This window comes from Aphelocoma coerulescens, chromosome 28 (genome assembly GCF_041296385.1).
Source record: "Aphelocoma coerulescens isolate FSJ_1873_10779 chromosome 28, UR_Acoe_1.0, whole genome shotgun sequence".
Classification (NCBI taxonomy): domain Eukaryota; kingdom Metazoa; phylum Chordata; class Aves; order Passeriformes; family Corvidae; genus Aphelocoma; species Aphelocoma coerulescens.
Genome location: NC_091041.1, coordinates 6,526,959 through 6,550,744, shown reverse-complemented (window position 1 = coordinate 6,550,744; position 23,786 = coordinate 6,526,959). Strand labels below are relative to the sequence as shown.

Sequence of the window (23,786 nt, the reverse complement as noted above, 5' to 3'; positions counted from 1 at the left end):
TGCAGAGTCTCGAGGCTTTGCCACAGGGAGAGGCTGAGCAACGCCACAGCACTGAGGGGACAAACCTTTATTTCAAACCAGAGCCCATAGAACAGAGAAGCAAAGGCCTTTCTCACTCATTTCCTGCCATCACTTCAGCTCTCCGTGGCTGAGTCCTGGATGGGACTGAGGAGTTACCACAAAGTCCAAGCTGGAAGACAGGGAACGAGCCCAGCGACGGGGCTGCAGAGAGGCGACGTGGGAAGAGGATTTCCTTGGCCATCTCTGAAGGGCAGGAATCTCTGAGCGCCTGTGAACTGCTGGTGGGAGTCTCCCAGCTCCTCACACCTGGAAGAGAGGGAGGAATGGGAATCACCTCCTGCCCCCTGAGCTGACCCCGCTCCAGGTCTTTCTGAACACCCCAAATCCCAAAGGGCACGGCCTGAGCAGAGGGACAGGAGACAGGGGAGCCTCACCCTGCTCTCTCCAACAGGTCCCTCCACGAGCCGTTTCAAACTCTGAGACATTTCCCTGGAAGCAGCTGCTTCAGTGACCTTGGAACATCCCCTGGCACTGCCCAGAGCCCCCCCAGGCAGGGGGGTCCCCTCATCCTTACCCACTGTGTCACTGCACCAGCCTGTAGGTGATGTACCTGCCCGCTGTCTCGCTGGGCCTGATGATCTTCACTACCTGCAAGGCAGACACAGAGCTCAGGAGGAGGAGGAGACACTTTTCCTGCTCCAAGAGCTCCAAAATGCCCTCAAGGATCATCCCCTCCCTGCCCTGCCACAGGGAGCTGCTGCATTAGCCAGCTCCTCTCACCTGGCCACGCTTTATCCCGAAGTACCGGGCCACGGGGTCCCCAGCCTGGATCCTGGGGAGCTGGTTCTCCCTGAGTTTGCTGTGCTGGGAGTCAAGGAGAAGCTCTGGACACACCATGGGCTGTTGGCAGCTCACCAAACAGAGAAATGAACCCTGGCAGGAGGGGGTGTTTTCAGCCCAAATTTCATCACACCCGAGCAGGAGGAAGGGACAGACAAAGGCAAACAAAGGGACACTCAAAGGATACTATCGAGCCAGCAGCTCTGTTACTTCCTCCTTTGTCATGACCACGTGCTCTGGCACCAGCTGTAAACAGAGGAGAGGCTGAGATGAGGCAGCAACTGCAGACAACGTTTGGGAGGGGAAAAGGACAACTGTGTCCCTCAGCCCAGCCAGAGATCCAGGAGAAGGACTCTGGGAGCAGCAGGAACGCAGCCAGCACAAGGGAGGAACCATCCTGCCCCCGCTCACCTCATGCTCTGTGATGTTGATGAGAAGCTCCTGCTGCAGGAACTGCTCCAGGATGTATTTGGGAGCCATGTCAACCAGGGACTGGAAGGGAAAAGCCCGTCAGAGGTGGCTGGGATAGCCCTGGCTCAGAGCTGCTCCTCAGTGGGGACCTGGGGACACCATGTGCTCACACGGACACAGCCAGGCTGGGAACGAGCACAGGGATCTCCTGGAACAGGGAAACATCCCTTTTTCCCTCCCCCACCTCCCATCTGCTCATGGGGCCTCAGCTGTGCCACTGCCACCAGGACCAGCTGCTCTGGTTAAACACACCTGGCTGCTAAAAAAGAGCCTGTGCTAAGGAACAGCATTCTCCAGCAAAAGCTTTTACCTGGAGGGGAATTCAGGGCTTTTATTTACCCACAGCAACGCTGAGAAACAGAGAGGGAAAATGTTCATGGCCCCTCAGGAGCCCTGGAGGGGGACACGACCCTGTCCCCACACACCTGCTTGGCCGAGGGGGTCATTCCCTGCTGCACCACGATCAGGGCCCGGGTGATGTTCTCCTCCTGCATGCGCTGGCAGTACATCTTGATCGTTTTGATGCCCACTTTGGGCTCCTCTGGGAAAGAGCCAGACCCGGGGTCACCGAGAGCCCCCCGCGCTCTGCCCCCCCTCCCCGAGGGCACAGCCAGACCTGGGGGTCCCGAGAAATCCCCCTGTGCTCTGAACCCCTCCCCGAGGGCTCAGCCAGACCCGGGGGTCCCGAGAGCCTCCGCACGCTGTGAACCCCGCCCGGGCCGGCGCTGCTCACCGGGGAAGAACACGAACATCTGATCGGTGGGATCATCGTTGTGAGCCACCAGCACGGTCAGATCGGTGCGACGGGGGCGGCCCTCGCTGGGCTTGTCCCCGAACTGCGCCTTGAACTCCTCCAGCGTCTGGTCCAGCTCGTCCTGGGTCACCAGGTACCCGCGGTCGTGGCAGAGCTGCGGGAGCAGCACCGGGCTCAGGAACGCGTCCTCACCGGGCACGGGCGGGCGCACCGGCCTGGGCGGCCCCCACCCCCGCCCCGCGGCCCCGCACCGCCTCCGGGGCTCCCCGCACCGCCTCGGGGGCTCCCCGCACCGCCTCGGGGGCTCCCCCCGCGCCAGGCTCGGCCCTCCCGGTGCCTCGGTTCCCCCGGACCTGCATGATGGTCTTGCGGATCTTCCACAGCCGGTACGTCTCCTCCTCGTCGTCCATGCTTCCCGCTGAGGCCCCCGCGGGCTGCCCGCGCTGCCGCCTGCCCCGTGCACACACACAGGCGGCGCCGCCGCGCACACGGGGGCCTCAGCCGCGGAGCCTCGTGGGAGGTGTAGTCCGCCGCGAGCTGCCGCCGCCGGCGGCTCTGGAGGGAACGGGCGTCTCTCTGCTGCCGCCGGAGTGGGTGTTTGGGTTGCTGCGGCCGGCCGGGAGGGAATCGCCGCCCGGAAGCTCCTGCACGCAGCACCTGATTGCACATCCCGCCCTTTGGTCCGTCCCTGCTCCCCGCCCTCGTGGTTTCTCCCGATAAACATCCCTGCGGCCACCCCGCCCATCCTGCCCTTCTATTGGTCAGCTTTCCATCCATCATCCCGCCGAGGCCGCCTCTCTGCGCGCTGATTGGCCGATCCGGCCGAGAGGGGCGGGGTTTTCACGCCATGGGCTGGGCCAGCGGGGTGTGGGGCGCGCTGCGGTGCGGGCGGGCGGCGGCGCGGGCAGCGCGACCGGGACCAGGGCGGAGCGCGGTGCGGAGCATGGTGAGTGCGGGGCTGCTCGGGGACCGCGACCCGGCCCGCTCCGCTCCGGGACCGCTCCGCACAGCGGGGGCTCGGCCTGCGGCTGGCCCTGGGTCTCTCCCGCGGGGCGCCCAGGGTGGGCGGAGGGGGCTCGGGCCTGGCCTGGCCTGGCGGGCGGGGGCGCGGAGAGGCTCCCCAGGGTCCCACCGGGGCCGGAGGTGGCGGGGCCGGCGCGGGGCTCGCCGCTGATGCGCCCGCCCCGCAGTGTGCCCAGGCGGACGACTGGCGCTCGGCCAGGGCCATCTACGACTTTCACGCCCTCGACATCGATGGCAACGACGTGTCCCTGGAGAAGTACCGGTAGGACGGAGGGGCCGGGGGTGGCGGAACGCGGCGCCGGGCGAGGTTGAGCCGCAGTGGTTCTTGCGTAACCTGCCGACCTCGCCCCGGTGGGTGAGGGCGGAGGGCAGCTCATCCACCCCCTCTGCAGGGGCGACGTCTGTATCATCACCAACGTAGCCTCCAAATGAGGGAAAACCGCGGTAAACTACACTCAGCTTGTCGACATGCACGCCCGATACGCTGAGAGGGGTTTACGCATCCTGGGCTTTCCCTGCAACCAGTTTGGGAAGCAGGTACGAGGGGTGGTGGTGAGGGCTCCCCGGCAATGTCAGGATGGCCCGGGGACCCTCACGGTGCCGGTGTGGCCCCTCAGGAGCCCGGGGACAACGCTCAGATCAAGGCATTTGCTGAGAACTACGGGGTGAAGTTCGACATGTACAGCAAGATCGATGTCAATGGGGAGGATGCTCACCCCCTCTGGAAGTGGATGAAGGAGCAGCCCAAAGGGAGAGGCACCCTGGGCAAGTAAGTGTGGGAGGGGGAGCCCCGGGGACCCCCAGCCCTGCAGCCGGCAGGGAGAGCTTGGCTCAGGGCCTGGCTGGGTGTGAGTAGCCTAAGGGTGGGCTTTTCTGCCCAAAACTCACTCCTGTTTTTTCTCTCCTAGTGCAATAAAATGGAACTTCACCAAGGTAGGACACAGTTGCCTCCTATGGTCTGCACCCCCCTCTGGGGAGATGGGGGGGTCCCTGAGGCAGGAGGGAGCCTCACACTGGGCTCTGCTCTATGTCAGGGCAGGAGCATCCCGAGGGGTTCCTGTGCCTAGAGACCCTTGGGAACCCTTGCCCTGCCCCAGAGCACAGCTGAGGGGGAAGCGAGTCTGGGGGGGCTACAGCTGCCACACCCCCAACAGCTCCCTGGCAGCCCTGGACTCGCTCACCAGGGGTTGCTTCACTCCTACAGTTCCTCATTAACCGAGAAGGCCAAGTGGTGAAGAGATACAGCCCGATGGAAGATCCCTATGTAAGTGCTGCTGCTGGGGAGGAGGGGCAGGCCGGGGATGTTCTTGGGGTACAATGCTCCCCTCTTGCCCACAGGTGATCGAGAAGGACCTGCCTAACTACCTGTAGCTCTGCTCTGCTGTGCCCCTGCCTGTCCTGACGCCACTGCCTGTGGAGCCTCCTCCAGCCCCATGACGGGCTGCCTCCAATCCAGCTCCTGGTGGGGCAGCCCTGACCCACAGCGTGCATCTGCTGGACAGAGGCTCCAGAGGCCGCGGCTGCCGCGGGCAGGAGCAGCTGGAGCCCCCTCACAGTAACAAAGAGTCCCCTTGCAATAAAGACGTTAGGAAGGAGCTGCTGTGTCGCTTTTGGGATGGAGCAGGGATGGGCCAGGGCTGCTGCGCTGCTCCTGCTGAGAACCTGGAGTTTGCTCGGAAGCCAAGACCTTACGCAACCCTTGAGCCAAGCAGGGATAATCCTCAGTGCTGAGGAGGAAGTGCAAATCCAGCATGATCCGTGCTCCCAAGGGGCTCCCTGGGAAAAGGCAGAGCAGGGGAGGGTGTTTGTACCCTTCTGGGATCCCTCCTGCCCCTTTTGGGATCCCTCCTGTCCCCAGGAATGCTCCAGGCAGGGCAGCAGAGGGGATGGATCCAGCAGTGGTGCAAGCCCTGGCCAGGAAAAATTCCTGCAAAACAGAACCCAGGCGTGTTGGGACACCGCAAAATATCCCCTGCAGCCAGGGATGTGTCTGACCACAGCGAGCAGGATCACCCTCCTCCTCCTCGGGGCAGCGTCCTGGCGATTGTGAAGGCAGAGCCGTGCCCAGCCAAGCCCATGGGGGCTGATGTCCCATCCTGGGCAGGGACAGGTCAGGTTCTGCCATGCAGGAATGCTGCTGCACCTCTTCCCAGGGCCTGGGGAGTGCTGGGTCTCCCCTTCACATCTGCAGCCCCCTCAGGGAGTCTGTCCTTAGGAAGAATCCCAGATCTTTGCTGGGGTCCCCCAAGTCTGACACCCCTGCTGAGCCTCCAGCCTGGCACATCAGGGATGGTGGGAGGATCCCACTCTCGTTTAGGGATCCCTCAGTGGGTGTCACCCCATCCCACCTCCCATGGGGTAACAGGGCCAGCGGTGCCTGGATGAGATGTCCCAGAGCTGTGGCAGCTCCTGCTGGGGGAACATGCTGGAACAGAGGCTCTTTTATCTGTGTTTTTCCAGCCAAGCCACGAGGGAGCTGCCTCATCCAAGGCCGGTGCCCAGACTGGATCCAGCCAGGATCCTCCTCTGCACGAGCCGTGGCTTCTCCCAGGGAGAGAGGGAGGCTTGGGACAACAGCCCTCAATGCCACCAAGCTGGTGACACAGGAGATACAAAGTCCAGCTGCCAGCAGGATGCTGGCCCAGGGATTCCTGGTCCAAGTCCTAGCTGGGCTCCTGGGCCGGGTTGGACAGACCAACAGAGAGAGACAGAGCTGGGAGTTACAGAAATCTCACGTGTGGCTTCTGTTCCATTTTTACTGAGCAGAGTGAAAAATTATCCTTCTGAGGCAAGTAGAAAATTCAGGAATTATTAGTCCAAGGCACATAGTCTAAAAAAAAATCTCTTTACATATGTACAACTTAATTATAAATATACATAGAAACAAAAGGCAAACGACAAGCGGATTAAAAAGTGCCAACACAAAGGTGTCAGGGAAGAAAACAGGGACTCATTAAAAATACAATCAGTAGGACAACTGCAGAATAATTTAGTTAAAAGATAACATTACATATTATTAACCCTGACAAAACATGGGATCGGGGCAGGGAAGGGATTCCTTGAAGGTGCTCTCTGTCTTTCCAGAGGCCAGGGAGGAAGGATTGCATATATTTTAAAGTTAAGGTCAAAGCCACCAGGTAAGGCTCCGGTGACAGCAGAGGGTGCCCAGCAGGGAATTCCCCCTCACTATTCCTGAGTTTAAACCTCTTTGAGCTGGGTTTTCCCGGCGTCCTTTACCCTCATTGCTGAGAATTCAGCCCCAAGCGAGCAGTGCTTTAAATAGGGGAGGGTGTGGAGAGGGGGAGCCTGGCTCTGCCTGGGCCCGAGGGAGGCTGCTGGGGTTGAGAGGAGCAGAGCTGGAGGAGAGCAGGAGCCCCTGGGGCAGCAGCAAGGCTTTGGGGGGGCACAGGGGGCTCCCCCATCTTTGGTGATCACTTTGAGGTAAGGAGGTGAAATGTGCCCCCCAACTTCAGGGATTGAGCCTGGCCTGGTGCTCAGAGGCCGGTGCCAGCTGGGGAGGGGGGGTAAGGACAGGCCCCCAAAACGAAATTCAGGGACCAGAGTAGCCTCAAACTGAGCCCACTTGTGTGGCACCAGGGCAGGTCTGTGACCTCGGTGTGTCAGGGGTCAGCTCCTGCCACAGCTGGAGCAATTCCCAACACCAAACAGGGCACTGGGCCAGTCCCTGAGCCCTGGGGGGACATGGCAGGGACAGTGTCTGCCCGGAGGAGGTGACAGCACCAGGCACTGTGAAGCTCCGGCCCCCTCAAGACTGACCTGTCAGGGCACAGGGGACCTCCTTCCCCGGGGGCTCTCCGAGGAAGGGCCAGGTCAGGCAGGGATGGTCCCAGGCCTTTCCCTGAAATCATCCCAGTGCCACTTTTAGGAAAGGCCTGGATGCCCTCCCTCCTGGGGAGGAGGCAGCAGGGGGTGGGGCAGTGCTTTGCAAAGCAGCTTTTGTTCTTTGGTATCCAAGGGTACAGCAGGAGCAGCCAAACTGCAAATCCCAGGTGGTGACAGTGACACTGCACACCCTGAGCAGTGACAATGACACTGCACACCCACGCTGGGCTGCCCTGACCCAAAGCCAGACTCCTGGACCGGGGTCCATGGCCCAGCCAAGGACAGTGGCAGGACCAGCGGGATGTCCAGGTGAAGGGACAACATGTGACAGCAGGAAACTGGCCAAAGCACATCTGGTCACGGCGACCCGGTGAGGTTAAAGTGCAGGACAGGGGACACGTGTCCCTTCTGCTCTGGGGAATCCTGCTGGTCCTGGCGTGGCTGAGCTCTGACAGACTCAAGCTCTGTCACCGTGAGGGTGCAGCCAACTCTGGCCACTCCCACGGAGCTCAGGCAGCCCAAGGTTGCTTCCCGGGAAGGGCAGCACAGGCAGTTTTGTGTCTCTCACTGCACCTGCTCAGCCCTGCCAGAGAACTCCTGAGCTCAGCATCTCCCAGCTCCTCTGGGACATTCCCTTTCCCTTCATCCTAGCCTGCCAGCACAGCCTCAGGGTCCACAGCAGGGCTGGGGCAGCCCAAGCTAGGGGCTGGACTCTCACCCTTCCCTAACTGACCAGCATGTGGTCAGCGGGTCATTCTGGAGCCTGACCATGGCCCTGCTGGGCTGGAGGGCTGGGGAAGGTTCGGACACTCAGTAGTCTGCAGGGGGTGGGCAGAGGAGGGCTCTCCCCTCAATCCCACTTGGGCACTGACCTGTGAGCAGGACTCGACCCAGCAGAGCCCCTCGGCCCAGCGGGACCCACTCAGCTCCCCCCGGGGCACGTTCCACACAAACCTGTACATGCCTGACTGAATATTATATATAAATAAAATTCACTTTAAGGAACTACAGGCTTTTTCTTCCCTCAAAACCAGAGCAGGGTCAGTCCAAACCAGTAGAAAAGTCAGGGCTCCTCAGCTCTCACCTCTGCACCAGAGGACATAGATCCACGGCAGCATTCCCAGCTGGCACTCAAGTCCGGGAAGGGCCCACTGAACTGGATCACGCTCTGGCGCTCCGGGGGGAGCAGGTTCTCCTGGGAGGGCCCGTTGAACGTCCTCAGCATGTCCTCCAGGATCTCTCTAAAATTGATATTCCCGTCTTGCTGGAGAAAATCCTCCTGTGGCTGCTGCAGGGGGGCCGGGGGAGGCAGGGCGGGGGGCTCGTGCAGCGAGGGGCCGGGGGCTGCGCTGCCCTCCAGGCCAGGAGCGTGGCCAAAGCCATAGGACAATCTGTGCTGCTGGGGCTGCAGGGTGGGATCCGAGGAGAAGCAGAGTGCTCTGGTCTCCGGGTTCAACATCACATCAGGAATGCTGTTGCTGGGAGGGCTGTAGGTCAAGTCCAGGATCTCGTTCTGGCATAGGGAGTGCCGGGGCAGGGGCAGCCCAGGCCCTGGCAGGATGTGCAGCGGCAGGGAGAAGGGTGAGCTCTGCTCCTGGGCCTGGAGCAGCCGGCTGTGCTTCCTCTTCACGTCTTTATCCATCTGCTTCAGCTCCTCCCGCACCCTGTGGACGCAGCTCTCGGGGATCTTTATCCCTGGGGGAGGAACACACATCAGTTCCCTGTAGCAGGACCTTTCACCCCCTGATACAGCAAAACTATCTCCCTGTCACATGTGGCTAAGTCAGACTGGAATGATTTGTCATGTGATGAATTATCTCAGTTGAAAACCCCCTTAGCCAGCAATAAACCTTTTATCTTGGTGTGAGAAAGGAAAATTAGTGACTGCGGAACACAAGCATTTTTACAACTATAAAAGACCACTATGATTTTCATGAAATCAGAAACCTCTTATACACTGAGTGTGTGAAGAGTTCTCCTCAATGACCAAGACATTGGCATCGAGTTACTTCCCCAGAGGATTGAGAGAAATTAAGGAGATTCTCTGCACACTGCTATCATTCATTGGTAAGTGGCACTGACTCCTAATTTACACTGTTTCTTCATTAGCTGTAACATAGGTACCTTTATCCTTACCTACTAGTAGCGTTTCCTCTGCTTATCCTGTGTAGTAAGTAAATCTGTTTAAGTCTTATGTCTGTTTTCCTTGGCCTATTCAAATAAATAATTAATGGCCCTATTGGTCATTATTAAGAACGTGTGAGTGAGAGCGGGTTTTGGGGTGCTGGCTGCCTCAATAAAGCTGCTGGCTACTGCCAGAAGCCTGTCAAAGGCAGGGACTTGTCTAAGCTCTCCCCTCTCCATTCATAACATCCCCACAGCACTCTGGGGGGGGGCACTGTGGGGACAGAGGGAAGGGCAGCAGCACTGGGGGTGTTCAGGAGGATGATGGGCCTGGCTCACCCCCTCTGCCCTACCACGAGCTCCCCTCCTTCCCACGGGGTCACCTCAGCGGTGGGTGCTTCCAGGCTGGAACACATCCCTTTCAGGAAGGGAATCTTGATGCTGGGCAGCTGGACCCCTTCCTCCTGCCCCCCTTCCCCTTCCCAGCACTTCACCCACCGACTTGTTTCTTCTTCTCCTTGGTTTTAAGGCGGACAATCTGCAGGTAGCTGCTGCTGGTGATGTCTGCCATGACGCCGGCGATCCTGCTCCACACACGCAGCAGGGCCCCGCACAGCATGTAATAGTGCCTCAGGCGCATGCCCTGGAAGCATTCCTTCCCCTCCTGGATCAGCTTGCAGCTCTTGTTCCTGCGGGGACCATGGGAGAAAACCTTGGCAATTAGCACAGGTTCCTGGAGCTGTGTAGGATCCACTTCCCCACAGCCTCCCCCATTGTCACAGGCAGGGACCCCTGGGGTCTGGGCTGTGCCTGGGGAGGGAGGATGTGGCTTAATGGCTTTAAGCTGAAAGAGGGGAGATTTAAATTGGATATTGGGAAGGAGTTCCTCCCTGTGAAGGTGGGGAGGGCCTGGCACAGGCCGCCCAGAGAAGCTGTGGCTGCCTCATCCCTGGAAGTGTTCAAGGCCAGGTTGGATGGAGCAACCTGGGCTAATGGAAGGTGTCCCTGCTCATCCCTGCCATGGAGCTGGATGGGCTTCATTTAGGGTCCCTTCCAACCCAAACCATCCTGGGATTGTGTGGCAGGCTGGGGCTGCAGCTGCCTTACCACACTGCGTGGTTACAGTTCTTCAAGGAGAAGTGGTAGCTGCTCTCCCAGTGCTCCTTGGCTTCCTCAGGCAGCACCTGCAGCACAACACTCAACATTAGGAATTTTCCACTGTCCAGGATGCAGAAAATGTGAAATCCAGGGCTGGGAGTCAGGACACCTGGTGCTACCACCATCCCTGCCCATCTACAGCAGAGCCATGAGGAGCTGTGACAGGGTGACAGTGAATGACCTTCCAACCTCCCCCAGCCCCCACACTGGGGGGTGCAGGTCCCACCTACCCGCCGGTATTTCTTCTGCAGACTGTCCAGGCTCTCAGGCTGGCTTTGCTTCCCAATATTTGGCTTGTAGAGGATGAAGTTCTTCCCACGGCTCTGCTCTGCCAGCAGACAGGTGTATTTGCTGCCTCGCACCTGAGGGGTACAGCTGATGGTCAAAGGCACAGCCTTCCTCCCCAGATTTCTCTAAACTAACCCCTCCCTTCAAGGATGGAGGTCCTTGGAGGCATTTCACTCGTACAACCATGGCAGATTTCCTGCTGGAATCACCCCTGAGCTGAGGTGCTACCCTGGCAGAGCCCAGGGACGTACCTTGTAGGAGAGGTAGAACCCATCGAAGGTTCCTGTCAGTTTGAGTGACTTCTCATAGGCTTCCTCCCACTTTAAGCCTCTGTCAACGCTGATCTGAACAGGGACACACAGAGGGATTTGTAACTCCAGGGGCAGGACGAGTGCCTTGGTGTCTGCCTCACAAATTCCCCCTCAGCACAGCCTAGAACCAGGCAGAGGCAGGTGCCCACCTTGTAGAACACGACCTGCCCGTCCTGCGGGTGCCCCGGGGTCAGGAAAACCTCCTTGCTCTCCTCGTAGATTTCATCCACTCCTGGGGCTAAGTCTGTGGAAGGAGAAAAGTCTGTTCTAAGGAACATCCTCCCAAAAACACCTCCTTGGGTCTCAGGATCTGTGCTGGGTGGGGACACTGCACTGGGAGGAACAGGAACCCCAGGGGTGCAGGAGGCAGAGCTGTGGCCACTCCTCCTTCTCCATACCAAGGATGCCCATGTCGTATTTGCCCTCCTTCTTGTCCTTCTCAATCAGGTAGTCAAAAGTGTCGGAAAAATACTGGAAGAGCATGTTCTGCTTGTCCACCTCCAGGCCCAGGATGCGGTTCAGGAATTTGGTGATGGAGCAGTCTGCAGGAGCACAGTGGGACAGGGAACATGGCACAGCTGGACATGGAACCCACCAGCCCCCTCCCAAAGAGCCCCACAAGCAGCCCCATCATGTCCCTTCTGACAGCAGCCCAGTCCAAGGGCTGTTCCTGCGGGGCCACGGGATCTGCAGCACAGGCTGTTCCCACAGCACCTTCCCCTCAAGGCAAACATCCTGCCCAGGCACCCAGCAAATTCCGTGAGGTTGGGTGAGCCAGGACACCCCTGTCTCTTCCATCTGTCCCCTGCCTGGGGCAGGAGCAGCTCCACACATACCCTTCTCCACAGAGACTGTGCCGTACTTCATCTGGCTGCAGCAGATCCCCACCGAGATGAGCCCTTGCTTCATTTCTGGAATGGCAGAAGACATCTTTTGCATTTTGGGGCTAAGCCTCCCATCAGCATTACTGCAGGACTGCTCCCCCTCCAGGAACTCAGCTCCTCCCCATGCCTGGCAGGGTGACCTGGCAGTGTAAGCCAGTGGCACTTTCCCCTCTCTCTTTTCTCCCTCTGACCTCCTGCTCGGTTCTTCCAGCATCCCAAACCTGAGACCAACCCATCCAGCAGAAACCCTAGAGCTGGTAATGTTCTTACCACTGGTAATGTTCTTACCACGGAAAAAGGCATCCTCCCCTCTCTCATAGCTCCTGGGCACAGGAACCCTGTTCTCCGTGTGGCTGAGGATCGTGGACAGGACCCTGTCCAGGGCTTTGGCCCCGTACTGTGGGAGAAGATCAGAGTCACACACGGGAGGAACTGACACGGGCAGCTGAGCTGGGGGCTGAGGGTGTCACACACTGCTGAGGGTGACACTGCTGAATGTGACAGGCTGCTGAGGGTGTCACACACACAGCTGAGGGTGTCACACACTGCTGAGGGTGACACTGCCGAGGGTGTCGCACACTGCTGAGCACTACAGAGAACGCTGTCAGCCCAGGAACACGGACAAGGCAAAGGGGAAGCTGCATGGGTGCCTCCCATGTCCCCAGGGGAACGGAGTACAGGCCCCTTCCTGTGGGCAGAGGACCGAGTGCCCTTCCTAGCTTCCCGTTCCCAGCTCCCGGTGGGAGCAGAGTCCTCAGTCTGACCATGACTCCCAGCTCACAGGAGCTGGGAGCTAAAGCTGGGAGGCAGGAGCTGGGTGCTAGGCTGGGCCCTGCCTGCAGATGCCAGCAATGATCCTTCCTGGCTCTGCCTCTGGCTCCAGCTCCTTCTCCCAGTTCCTCCAACCCCCTCTCAGTCGCGCTGCGCCGGCCCGGCCCTGTCACCTTGTTCTCGAAGTTGTACTTGCTGAGGTCCCGGGACTCGGTGGCCCGTCGGTCCCCGTGAGTTAAGGCACCCTGGGAAGGCAGATGAAGCAAAAGGTTCTTACTCTGAGCTGTTGCAAAACACCAGGGAAGGATGGCCAAAAGCATGTCCGGGAATGTGCCATGGGGAGGCAGTGTTCCTCTGGTATACTGAGACTTCACCACAGGATTTGGGGATTTATCAGAAGTGAAGAAAATGAAACAGAGGCAAACTAATTATTCCATTAATTATTTCATCAGCTTTTTGGGAATAATATGGGTGTATGCTCCAGTAATAGTGGGGAATTCCAGCATCTTGAAGTGGGTTCTTGCTTCCCTGAAATTCCTCCCAACGCCTTGGTTACGTATTCTTCCTCACTTCCTTTCCCAAATCCCAGGATGCTGAAAGCCTTCTGCATTCCACGACTGCAGTGCCTCAGACAGGGGTGACACAACCCCCCCAGTTACAGTGGCCATGCCAGTGGGAGTTCTGACCCAGAATCTCCTCAGAGGGAATCAGAGCCCTGTTGGGATCACAGCTGATCTCTGCTGTGGCCACTCACCAGGCTCTCCAGGCGTTTTGCCACGATGGATGCAAACCTCCTCTCCCCCGCCAGCTCTGAGATGAGGAACACGTACTCGGGAGCAGAGACCTGGTTGGATCGGTGCGTTCGGCCTACGGGGACACGGGAACAGGGATGGAACAGGAGGTTGGGATGGCCCGTCTGGAATGGGAATGTAACCAGAAAAGCCACATAATGCCCATCTTGCTCACCCTGGGGAGTCCATCCTCTGCCCCAGAGCTCAGGGCTACAAACCCAGCTCTGCCAAGTCTCAGCAGCACCAGTGACTGTGTCTCTGCTCTCTTCCCCACAAAGACATCTCCTAAATGCACCTTGGGTTGCCACCACACCAGACCCTCCCAGGGCCCATCCCACAGCCTGGCCCACGCTCAGGGGAGGTGACAGTGCTCAGGGATACCCAGCCCTCACCGAACTGCTGGATGGCCCGGTCTGCGCTCCAGGGCAGCTCCAGGGTCATGTGCACCCGGCGCTTCTGGTTCTTCACCCGTCTGTCAGCTTGGAGGGAGATCCCTGAGCTGGAAGCCTCCGAGATTATCGCTACAAGCTACGGGAGAGCCGAGTGAGAACAGAGTGAGGTTCCTGGATTAAACAGCTTCAAGAAACAGCCCCAGACACTGCAGCAGCCCCAGCCCACAAAGGGACCTGGGAAGCTTTGTCACCTTCCAGCAGGTCAAATCCACAGAGAGCTGCTGGCCTGAGGCTGGCAGGGCACAGGGCGGCACAGACACCCTCCCTTCCCTCCCCCTCTCAGCACACTCAGTCCCATGCAGGTTTTTGGAGCTCGACCCCCGCTCACCTTTTCCCCCTGCATGAAACGTTCCTTCTCCTTCAGGTTGACGTGGTCTATGGAGAGCCCTTGCTCGGCACGGGACTCGAACACGACGGAGCCGTCGGGCCTGCGAACCACCCGTCCCTTCCGGCCCGTCATCTGCACACAGGAGAGGGGCTGCTACAGGCTGGGGACCCACATGGCCCAGCAAGGCTATCCAGTCAATTCCCAACAGCTTCTTCACATTGCCAGGGAGTGGAAACCCTCTGCCAGCAGGAACCTGCTTTTTTTTTACTAGAAGAAATTTTTCCCTGTGTGGGCCCAGGTTGCCCCATCCCTGGAAGTGTCCAAGGCCAGGTTGGATGGGGCTTGGAGCAACCTGGGAGAGTGGAAGGTGTCCCTGCCCAGGGCAGAGGGGTGGAACAAGATAATCTTTAAGGTCCCTTCCCACCCAAACCATTCCATGATTCTGTGATTTTTCACTGGCCCCTTTCCCTTTCACCCAGTGCCACCAAGATACACCGACTGTGGGAAGTACCTCGGCCACGTTCTCCGGGCCCCCAAAGTAATCAATCAGTTCATCCAAGGTGTTGAGAGGTAGCTCTTTGCCCAGTGCTTTCACTTTTGCTAGGAGGTCCTGCTTCATCTTTTCGACCTTTAGGTCCCTCAGGCCTTGCAGCTCTTTCTGGGAAGGCAGCATGTGGAAACTACCTGCAATGTAAAAGGCAAAAGTTTAGAGTTACCTGGACACTGGACATCAGAGAGGGGGAAAAAGTTGTCCCAGAGGGTTTTTGAGGGCACTGTTGCTGGACAAAAGCAGTATGACCTGCAGTAAATGCTGAGCATGGAGTGAATTCCCTTTGGGCTTTCCCTTTCTGCTGGGGGAAGAAGCACACACAGGGCAGATCCCTCCTGCTCACCAATCACAGCGGGTGAATGTGGATCCACCTCACAACCCAGAGTGCGACCACCAGGACAAAATCCAGCCAAGATCACAGGGCTGTCCCAAGCCTAAAGGGGTCCCTGCAGGACCCAGTCCCCCCACCCCAGCTGTCCCCGTGTCACTGCCCCACTCACCCCTGTCCTCGCCAGTGCAGCCGCCGAACGTGTGATCCACGAAGATGACGTCGTCCGTCTCTAACAGGGACTCCGGGGAGGAGGTGAAGTCGCTGTCCAGCCCCATGTCGGAGTCGGTGCTGCTGTCATCGCTGATCTTGATGACCACCCCTTGGTCACACGGGCCCCGCAGAGCCTTGGGGCAGCGGCCCCTCGGCCGTCCTGCACCAGAGAGCGAGCGGGGTCACGGCACTGGCTCTGGCGGGATACCAGTGCAGGACAGAGAGGGCCAGCTCAGAGAGAGGAGGAGGAGGAGGAGGAGGAATCCCAAAAGAGCTGAGGCTGCCCCAAACGACAGTCTGACCTCAGAAAGACAGAGCCTCTGGGGTGGGGGTGGCAGTTAGGGAGGGAGGGAGAGCAGGAAAGAGAAAGGAAGAGAGAGAAAGGAAGAACAAGGCACTCCTGAGCAGGGCTGAAGTTGGCTGCACACGTCAGGATGGGTGCATGGCTGGCTCTAAGCAGTGCCAGCCTCTCCGGGAAGGAATCCCAGGGGATTGCCTCCAGAGGAGTGTGCAGGACACAGGAAGGTACTGGTGTTTTGGGACACTGTTTGCTTGCAGGCACACCACAACGTGCCCCTGCTGCATGAGAGGGTTCATGGATCAGCTCACACAGGCTGCACCACAACCTGCCAGTGCTGCTTCCACATCCCACTGGAGGAGAAATCCCCAAACTCTTCTTACCCGCAGCCACAACAAATAATTTGGCAGGGAAGTTATTTTTTTTTTCCTCAGGGCACCTGCCATGCTCTGAGTAAGGGCTTGTGGAGGTTGCTGGAGACACCAGCCAGGCCTTGTGCCATCTGCCCCCAGTGTGGGTCGAGGGGAAGGGGGGGCAGGGCAAGGGCAGTGGGGCAGAGGGAGGAAAAGGGGGGCTAACCCAGAGCTGCCGTCCTCTGGATGAGGGAGCAATGGGAGATGTGCAGGAGGGCAAACCAAAACCAGGGAGAGCAGCAAAAAGCATGAAGTGGGGAGAAGGGCAAAAGGCAGAGAAGCTGAGTGGCTGTGGGGGGAGCAGCAGGGCAGGAGGCAGGGGCTGGGCTGGGAGTGAGGGAGCTCTTACGTTTTCTTTTAATGCCAGTTCCTTTTTCTCTCTTTCTTTTGGTTGAAGGAAAGTGCTTCTGAATTAGTGACAGAAAGACGCCTCTGAAAGTAAGATGCAAAATTTATTCCAGCTACCAGCAACACGTGCTGGTTATCACGTACCAATGTGTGTTTGGGATAGCCCCACAGTGCATGGAAGAGAGGTCAATCCACCCCATCCATGGCCACCAGCTTGGGCTCAGCCAGTCCTTGGTACAAGGTGGCTCCTGGAGCTGCAGGACCTTTATATAGCAACCAAGAGGGTGTTTTAAATGGGAAACACTGCACTGGGAAGCTGTTACACCAAAAATCCAGTAAGTCCCAGTGTCCCAGCCCCTCTCCATGCCCTGAGAGCACAGACCACTGTCAGGCCATCCAACAAACGTGCTCCACCAAAGTCCTCCAACTCCCTGGCCGTGGGCCTGCTTCCCACAAAACCAAGGGACAGAACACGGATCTGTAGTGGTTCCAAGTGAATGGAAGGAAAAAAAAAGTCAGAAAAGGTGAAAACCAAAGGTTTCCATGAGCTGTTCTACAAATCAAAGAGCAAATGTTTAAATGCTGACTGTGTGGATGAACCCCCAGGGCAATGGGGTGGTTCTGACTGAGCTCTGCTTGAAAGAAAAAAACAACAAAAAACCCCAAAACCAAATGTTGCAAGCAACAGGTGAGAGGATGGACATGACGACTCCTCCGGGAGAGAAAAGGGAGACTTGGGAACTGGGGAGGGAGTTCCAGGACCCCTGGTGTGAGGGGCTGAAGGGGACAGCGACCACACTGCTCCCCAGAAGGACAGAGCTCTGTGACTGCAGTTATGTGACACCAGGAATGACCCCTTGTCCTCTGTCCCCCCCCCACTGGGAGTGACCCAATGACCACTCACTCCAGAGCCTCCCGGCTGTGAAATTCCACTCATTTCCCGCATTTGCCCTCTCCATCTCCCTGAAAACAGAGCCCTGGGCTGGAATTCACTCACAGGACCATGTTTATTTTTAACCCCATTTCTCGGCATCTTTAAACTGCTCCTTCCCAGCACACTCCCCTCCAGAAATCCCCTGAAGTGCTGGAACACCAGGACACACATTTGGAGGCTGAGCAGATGCCAGGAGACAGGGAACACAGAGCTCCTGCCCCTGGGAAAAGGGACAGTCACACAGAGTGGGACCCCTGACAGACCCCTCCTCCTGCACTCTCAGCCAGGGACCACGCCATCCCCTGGACTCGAGTTCTGTGACAAGGAAACCAATCCATGGGGCCAAATCACCCAAGGAGCTGCCAGACCCACCCTGTGAGCTGTCACCAAACTGCATTTGGTTTTCAGGAACAGGCTGAAGGCAGAGGAGTGACACAGATCAACCCAAACCCCCACCAAAGTGGGAGGAAAGCTTGGCCTAACCTGGCCTCCCGCTGCCTCGGGCATCTCTCACTGCTCCCACCTGCAGCAAAAGTCACTTAGAAGAAAACAGCTCTGCAAAACAGAGGAAACCCAACCCACGTCCCAGGTTTCTGTCCCCTGTCATGCAGGAACAGCCACATTCAGGGGGGACAGGCTGGGGTTTTGGAAGCTGCAGGAAGGAGAGGGAGCAGAGCCTCACTCTCTGCTGAACGGGTAGCACAAGTCCTGCTGCTGGCTCACTCCTGACACACGCAGCTCTCCTGTTAGCTGGGAACAGCAGCCACACAGCCAGGACACTGATCCTGCCTCGTACATGAGTTAAAAACCAACTCTGGTGGATCTAAACTCCTCAGAACACTCCTCCCTCCCCCTGCTCCATTGATGCCACCCCACAGCATCATCCCAGCCTCTGCCACCACAGGAAATTATTGTGCTCATTTCTTCTATGTCAAAAGCCTGTTTTCCAGAGCCAGATCACACAAACTACCTCTGAGCTACAGTTCTGGCTCTCCTTCTGCCAATTCTTTTATGTGTGTAGACAGTAGGATCAGGCTCTTCCTGTAAGTCCACGGGAGACTTCAAAATCCAGGATGTAGCTCATGCAGTCCCACTGAGGATACAGTGCCTCAGGAACCCACCTGAGTGTCCCCTCCATGGTACAGGGGGACGTGACATCAAACTAATTTTTACGACCTGGCCAGTGCTCCGTGCCCCAGGGCAGAGCTTTCCTCCTGCCCCTCCGGCCTCCCACACACCCCACAAAGGAAAACAAGGATTTTTAACTCACTCTGCAGCAGAGACAAAGCAGTTGAGGTGCCCATCGTTCTCGTCCAGGACCTCCCTGGTGCGAGCCTCCCCCGTGGACTGCAGGCCGATGACGATGCACTGCAGGGACACGAGGGGTGGCACAGTGAGGTGTCAGGGCAGCTGCACTGCCACAGGCTCAAGGCATTTCCCAGGCCCAGGTACCTCCCCTTGGCCCCTGTCCCAGGTAAATCCGTGCTGGGCCTGTAGCAGGGCTCCTGAGGAAGAACCATCTCTCAAATCTTTCAGCATCCAACACGCCCCTGTGCTGACCCCACAGAGGGGGACTCTGAGCACAGAACCTCACTGACTGTGCTAGGAAGTTTCTTCCTAAAATTTCCAAGGTGCACCCAGATGGAAGAAAGGACAGAGCTGTACTTGAGGTGGAGGGTTTGGTACCTCTTCTAGAACCATACAGTCACAGACCAGTTTGGGTTGGAAGGACCTTAAAGTTCATCTTGTTTCAAATCCCTGCAACAGGCAGGGACACCTTCCACTAGACCAGGTTGCTCCAAGCCCCTTCCAACATGGCCTTGAACACTTCCAGCTTGAACGTGACCCAGAACCCCCTCCCAGCCCAGCCTGGCCACACAAACAGCAGGCAACACCTCAGGAGATGAGACCACCTGAACTCCCCAGTATCATTCACTGAGATGAATATTCTCAGAAACCCAGACACTGCACTTCACTCTGAGAGAAATTCAGTCTTAAAGAGGTTTGGACTGGCTGCCAAGCCGAGCAATAATTAACTCCCTTTGGTTGCAGACTACACAAAACCCCAGGTCAGGCTGGTGGGTGCTGCTCCTGTACCTTGTCCCTGGCCAGCTCCTCCTGGGCCAGCTCCACGAGCCGCCGCACCTTGGCGGCGATGCAGAGGTACTTGAAGAAGCGCTGGTGAGCCGACCAGAACTGACCCCACAGCGACTTCCGAGACTCCAGCCCGATGCAGTCGGCTGCCTGCTGGAACACCATCAAGGCCTCTGCCCACTGCAGATAATACCAAGAAGAATGAGTTAATAGAATTTCCATTGTCATTCCTGCCATGCAGGAGGTGATCAGAACAGTCTGAGGGTTGATAATCTGATTTAGAATCAGTGTGCGCTGAGCTGGATGAACACTGGTCATCCTCTCCATCAGCACGACGCAGCTCTGGTTTGCAAATGGGGAACTTTCAAAAAGAAGCAAAAACGTCTAAGTTTTTTTACTACATCAGCTGAGCATTGTGTACCTCTTTTCCTTCTTACATTTGAGGTCATGGCCACATTTTGGGGCCTCACACCCTCCCACATACCAGCAGCAGTGCCCAAAACATGGTCAGACCTCAGCCTCCCACTACAAGAGGCCAAGCTCACCAGCTTGGCTGCCTTGTCATAGACAGCCTTGTACTGCTCATCCAGAGGGATCTCCTCGATCCTGAAGGTCACTCCAGTGAAGCTGAGCTGCCGAGCAATGTACATCCCACTGACCTTCATGTCCATGGCCACAATCTCCATCGCGCCAACTCCCCTGGGAGAGGACAACAGTTGTGGGACCCAGCTTGGAGCTGCAGCTGTGAACCCCAGTCAGGAACCCCAGCTATGAACCCCAACTGTGGAACCCCAGCTTTGAACCCCAGCTGTGGGACCCTCCCTCTGCCCTGGGGCAGCATCAGGCAGGTGCCTTTCCAGAACCAGCCCCTCCCCTGGCTCACGCTGCCCACACCATCCTCAGGCACTGCACCATTTCCCACAGAAGGCCCCACCTGCCCAGGGCTGGACAGAACTCACCTCTTCTCAATCGCGTGCAGGAACTCGTCAAAGGCTCGGAACGGGGTTCCCTCCCCCCAGATCCCCAGGCGGCTCATGTAAATCATGTTTTTTGGCTCCGAGGCACCTGTTGGGACAGAAGACACTGTCAGCAAACCCACAGCAGCTGGGAATAGTTGTGACTCAAGTGAAGAGAACTCTGAAGAGGTTGTAATTTGCATTGTGCCTTTGGAGACCTTTCCAAACATTGCCCTCCCTACATATAGTGGGTAAACATCACCAAGCAGCTGGAACAGCCAGGAACAAGATAAACTGGAGAGGAATTAATCTGACCTTGCCAAAAAGTTGCAAGTAACATCAGTGATGGGGCACGCTGAGCTCTTCTCTAGCCCTGCAGCACCACTGGCCTCTCCTTACAGGATCTCACACACACTCACACCTCAGGGTGCCCCTTCAGGTCAGAGGGGACCTCTGCCGCTCTCACGCCCACCCCGTGGGCAGAACAGCTCACCTGTGGCACTGGCATAGACAACCCTTGCTCGAGGCAGCTTGTTCTGCAGGTCCAGCACTGCTTTGCCCATTTTGGTAGAGCTGGCGTTCTTGGCTTTGTGGCATTCATCAAACACAATCTGGAGGGCAGTGTCAGTTAAGGAGAAAGGATCTATTTACATTCTGAGGATGGGAGCAGACAGAAAATACAGCCCAGTCTCCTCCAACCAACTGAACAACCTATCCCAGTATCAACAGGACTGACTCATGGCCCACACATGGAATCTGCTGGGTTTGCCCAGCCCTGGGCTCTTCAGACCCAAAGTCATCCACCCCTCCCTCTCCCTTCACCTCCAAGGTGTGTCTTGTCTTGTGATACTGAGGGAGAGGAATGCTGAAAAGGTTAATCCCAGCTGCTTCTTCCCCTCCTCCCCTTAACTGCATCCTGGGAGGAGGAGGAGGAGATCAGAGTGTGGGGGATTCCTGTCTCCTGAAGGCACTGGGCTGCTCCCACAGCTGCTCCCCATGACTTCACATGGCCCCAAGCTCTTTGTTCCCTGCTGAAGCACAATCACAAGCAGCAGTTCCTCTCTCTCTCCAGTTTTTGGCTGTTGTTTTTTTTTTTTTAAGGATACAACTCCCTCAAAGTTTTCCCTGCACCACTCCAAAATCTGTTTTAAGCGTGTCCTGTGCTGTCCCCCCGCCTGGCTTTCGCCGATCAGCGCCGAGTAGGTGGCAAAGAGGACTCCTTCTGAGGTAGCTGTGTCACCATATTTAATCTGCAGGCAGAAGAGCAGGAGCACACACACACACTGTGATTGCTGTCCCCAGCATGTCACACCCACCCCTGCCCACATTCCGTGCCGCTGAGTGCCGGACACACATTCCCGCTCTGAGAACAAATCCCAGTCTGAGCTCAGAACAGGCAAAAAGCTGTTGGTAGCTGATGTCTTCAGCATTTGTGTTTGGCACAGAGACACGGTGATGACAGGGACTGTAAATGCCTGGAGAAGTGCCACAGCCAATGTGTCAGCACATCTGGATGCATGCAGTGAACTGCGTGGACCGCGCGGGGACATCGATTTTCTGGCAATAAAGAGTGCTTCCTTTTTTTTAATCAACAGTTTAAGAGTCTTTCATTGCTTTGACCCTTCCTGTCTGTTTTAATTCCTTCTAGAAAATCATTTTCTCTGTGACCAAGTGAGATTGTTGCCTGTCTCACTGCAATGGATCCTACATGTAACGAAATAGAAGGTAGGGGGAAAACCCTGGTCCCGAGATTAAGAAAGTTCCATTCAAAGTCTTTTGGGGCTGAAAACAAAATCCCTTTCAATCTCTTAGTGGAGCACATTCAAACACCTGTGGTTTCTATGGAGTTTGTAAGAGCTGGTTATTTAATACCATTAAAACCAGAGGAGAGGATTTAAGTGAACTGGGACACACTGGACAGAGACTCAACCATAGGCCACGACACACCAGTCTGTGCATTTCTGTGCTCACTGCAGCTCTGAGAAGTGATTCCATGAACCAGCACTGGGAAAGGCTGGCTCAGGAGAGCAGAGCACATCTCACAGAGCTGTTCTCTCCACAGGATTCCTCAGGAATGGTGAGGAAGGTTCCAGCTCTGCTGTACTTGCACTTGCCTGCAGACACTTCCTACTCCCAGCAGGGAACAGCTCTGTGCTCCCTGTGCAGGCTCCATGATAAAAATAGCTGGAGCCCCGAGTGGGAAGAGCTGGCTGGGAGGAGGGAACACAGGCTGAGTGGGAAGAGCTGGCTGGGAGGAGGGAACAGAGGCTCTGCTGCTGCCTGAGCCTCATCCTGCACAGGCAGAGGCTGCTCCACGTGCTCAGCCAGAGCCTCCAACTGCTCCCGGGGGCTGATTCCCAGAGCAGCAGTGCAGCTCCTCTCCTACCTTGTTCAGAGCATGCACAGGAATGTGGGAGGCCTCGATGTCCTTCAGGTCTCTCTCAGCATCGTACTTGAGATCGTTGGAGACGCTGAACCTGCAAAGGAGGTGTGGGGTGGTTATCTCCTCCTGGGGCTGGTTATCTCCCCCAGCAGCTGGGGCTGGGTATGTCCCCGGGGAGTCTGGGCTGGGTATGTCCCCGGGGAGTCAGGGCACACCGGTGATTAACAGCTCTGGTGATTAACAGCTCTGACTAAAGCAGGAGGAGCTGTGCAGAGCTGTCACATCTCCCACTGCCCACGCACCCCAGTGTGAGATCCAACAGCCCGTCTGCCCCTCGTCTGCCCCTCGGCACAGGCTGTGATCTGCAGCAAAGCCCCATATTCCTGGGTCTGCACTCGGGAAGCTCAGGAACAACCCTCCACGACTCCAGAGAGAGCAGGGGCCAGGCTCGACATTTCGCCCCAAGGAGCACGAAAGCTGCTATTTCACAGTGACTCATTCTCCATCCCTGCTGCAGGGGGAATATTCCCACTTCACAGGCAGCAGTCAGGCACTAAGAGGTGGAAATGACTTACCCAAGGCCACAGCATGACTCAACTCTAAAGCCAACATCAGCACTAAGGAATTCCTTACTTCTAGATCCAAACTAACTCCAAGGTCTTACGGGAAAAGAGGAAAAAAAAAAACCAACAACTTACCACAGAGCTTTTTTCCTCCCTTTAAGATAATTTTCAAAGATGATGCCCGCAACGGTCCTGCCTTTTCCGACTCCGGCACCGTCCCCGATGAGGAACCCAGCTCGCTGCCCATTGGGCAATAAAACTTCATGTTGCTGCAAAACCAAGAACAGAACTGAAAATTAAACGAGATTTGCCTTTGCTAGGAGCTTTAAAGTGAGCACCACTTAACCCTTTCACACATTCCAGAGATGCACGTGCACCGCTGAGCCAAACGACAGCAGGAAAGGTCAGGGGTCATGACCAAGCTCACAAGTGGCACTTCATGGGAAAGACCCCCAAAATGTAAAGCCCTCTGCAAGAAAAGTCCAGGATTCTTGCCTCTTTGCGAAACAGATCACATAGAAGCCCCTGGCTTCAAACAACCCTTCAAAAGGCATTTAAAATGCCAAAGGAGTTTCATCACCCGAATTACAGTTGTTTTAAAACACAGGTGAACACCTGTCCCTGCAAGAGGCAGCTTCCTTCAGGTG

The 23,786-nt window shown here is 57.1% G+C and overlaps 3 protein-coding genes across 6 annotated transcripts in view; 1 reads left to right on the top strand and 2 right to left on the bottom strand.

The window, feature by feature from the left end:
- Positions 1-52: 52 nt before the first annotated feature.
- Positions 53-2,698, bottom strand: POLR2E (RNA polymerase II, I and III subunit E). 2 transcript variants are annotated; one of them, XR_011146768.1, is made up of 9 exons: positions 2,440-2,698; positions 2,066-2,240; positions 1,758-1,873; positions 1,273-1,353; positions 1,049-1,107; positions 802-880; positions 596-669; positions 456-510; positions 53-327 (listed from the first exon to the last, which is right to left on the bottom strand). XR_011146768.1 is itself a non-coding variant. In XM_068997312.1 (8 exons), the coding sequence occupies exons 1-7, from the start codon at positions 2,494-2,496 to the stop codon at positions 604-606; spliced, it is 633 nt and encodes a 210-aa protein (XP_068853413.1). In that variant the 5' UTR covers positions 2,497-2,694; the 3' UTR covers positions 53-327; positions 596-603. The 2 variants fall into 2 exon arrangements, 1 of the variants encoding a protein (XP_068853413.1); XM_068997312.1 differs by lacking the exon at positions 456-510 and having other exon boundaries at positions 2,440-2,694.
- Positions 2,699-2,922: 224 nt separating this feature from the next.
- Positions 2,923-4,704, top strand: GPX4 (glutathione peroxidase 4). The gene is made up of 7 exons (XM_068996846.1): positions 2,923-3,032; positions 3,277-3,371; positions 3,502-3,646; positions 3,727-3,878; positions 4,018-4,042; positions 4,314-4,373; positions 4,448-4,704. Exons 1-7 carry the CDS (start codon positions 2,934-2,936, stop codon positions 4,478-4,480), a joined length of 609 nt encoding a protein of 202 aa, XP_068852947.1. The 5' UTR covers positions 2,923-2,933; the 3' UTR covers positions 4,481-4,704.
- A 1,136-nt stretch (positions 4,705-5,840) lies between these two features.
- SBNO2 (strawberry notch homolog 2) overlaps positions 5,841-23,786 on the bottom strand; it is a 47,043-nt gene continuing 29,097 nt past the window's right edge. For all 3 annotated transcript variants that reach the window (XM_068996843.1, XM_068996844.1, XM_068996845.1), the window contains 24 exons: positions 23,275-23,408; positions 22,580-22,670; positions 21,300-21,443; positions 20,687-20,804; positions 20,197-20,302; positions 19,783-19,936; positions 19,241-19,417; positions 18,414-18,511; positions 16,211-16,293; positions 15,110-15,310; positions 14,571-14,743; positions 14,060-14,191; positions 13,672-13,807; positions 13,243-13,355; positions 12,662-12,733; positions 12,006-12,114; positions 11,670-11,744; positions 11,232-11,375; positions 10,983-11,077; positions 10,774-10,866; positions 10,465-10,596; positions 10,184-10,260; positions 9,575-9,765; positions 5,841-8,647 (listed from right to left, as the gene is read on the bottom strand). In XM_068996843.1, the coding sequence (XP_068852944.1) occupies positions 8,016-8,647; positions 9,575-9,765; positions 10,184-10,260; positions 10,465-10,596; positions 10,774-10,866; positions 10,983-11,077; positions 11,232-11,375; positions 11,670-11,744; positions 12,006-12,114; positions 12,662-12,733; positions 13,243-13,355; positions 13,672-13,807; positions 14,060-14,191; positions 14,571-14,743; positions 15,110-15,310; positions 16,211-16,293; positions 18,414-18,511; positions 19,241-19,417; positions 19,783-19,936; positions 20,197-20,302; positions 20,687-20,804; positions 21,300-21,443; positions 22,580-22,670; positions 23,275-23,408 (3,480 nt within the window). In that variant the 3' untranslated portion in view covers positions 5,841-8,015. The remainder of the gene's footprint in view (positions 8,648-9,574; positions 9,766-10,183; positions 10,261-10,464; positions 10,597-10,773; positions 10,867-10,982; positions 11,078-11,231; positions 11,376-11,669; positions 11,745-12,005; positions 12,115-12,661; positions 12,734-13,242; positions 13,356-13,671; positions 13,808-14,059; positions 14,192-14,570; positions 14,744-15,109; positions 15,311-16,210; positions 16,294-18,413; positions 18,512-19,240; positions 19,418-19,782; positions 19,937-20,196; positions 20,303-20,686; positions 20,805-21,299; positions 21,444-22,579; positions 22,671-23,274; positions 23,409-23,786) is intronic.

Bases quoted from the DNA above. Each gene is read 5' to 3' on its own strand.
- POLR2E (XM_068997312.1), bottom strand. From the start codon at position 2,496: ATGGACGACGAGGAGGAGACGTACCGGCTGTGGAAGATCCGCAAGACC. The intron at 1,874-2,065 runs GTGAGCAGCGCC...GCTCTTTCCCAG, and splicing joins GATGTTCGTGTTCTTCCCCG to AGGAGCCCAAAGTGGGCATC. The intron at 670-801 runs GTGAGAGGAGCT...TCTGCCTTGCAG, and splicing joins TCGGGATAAAGCGTGGCCAG to GTAGTGAAGATCATCAGGCC.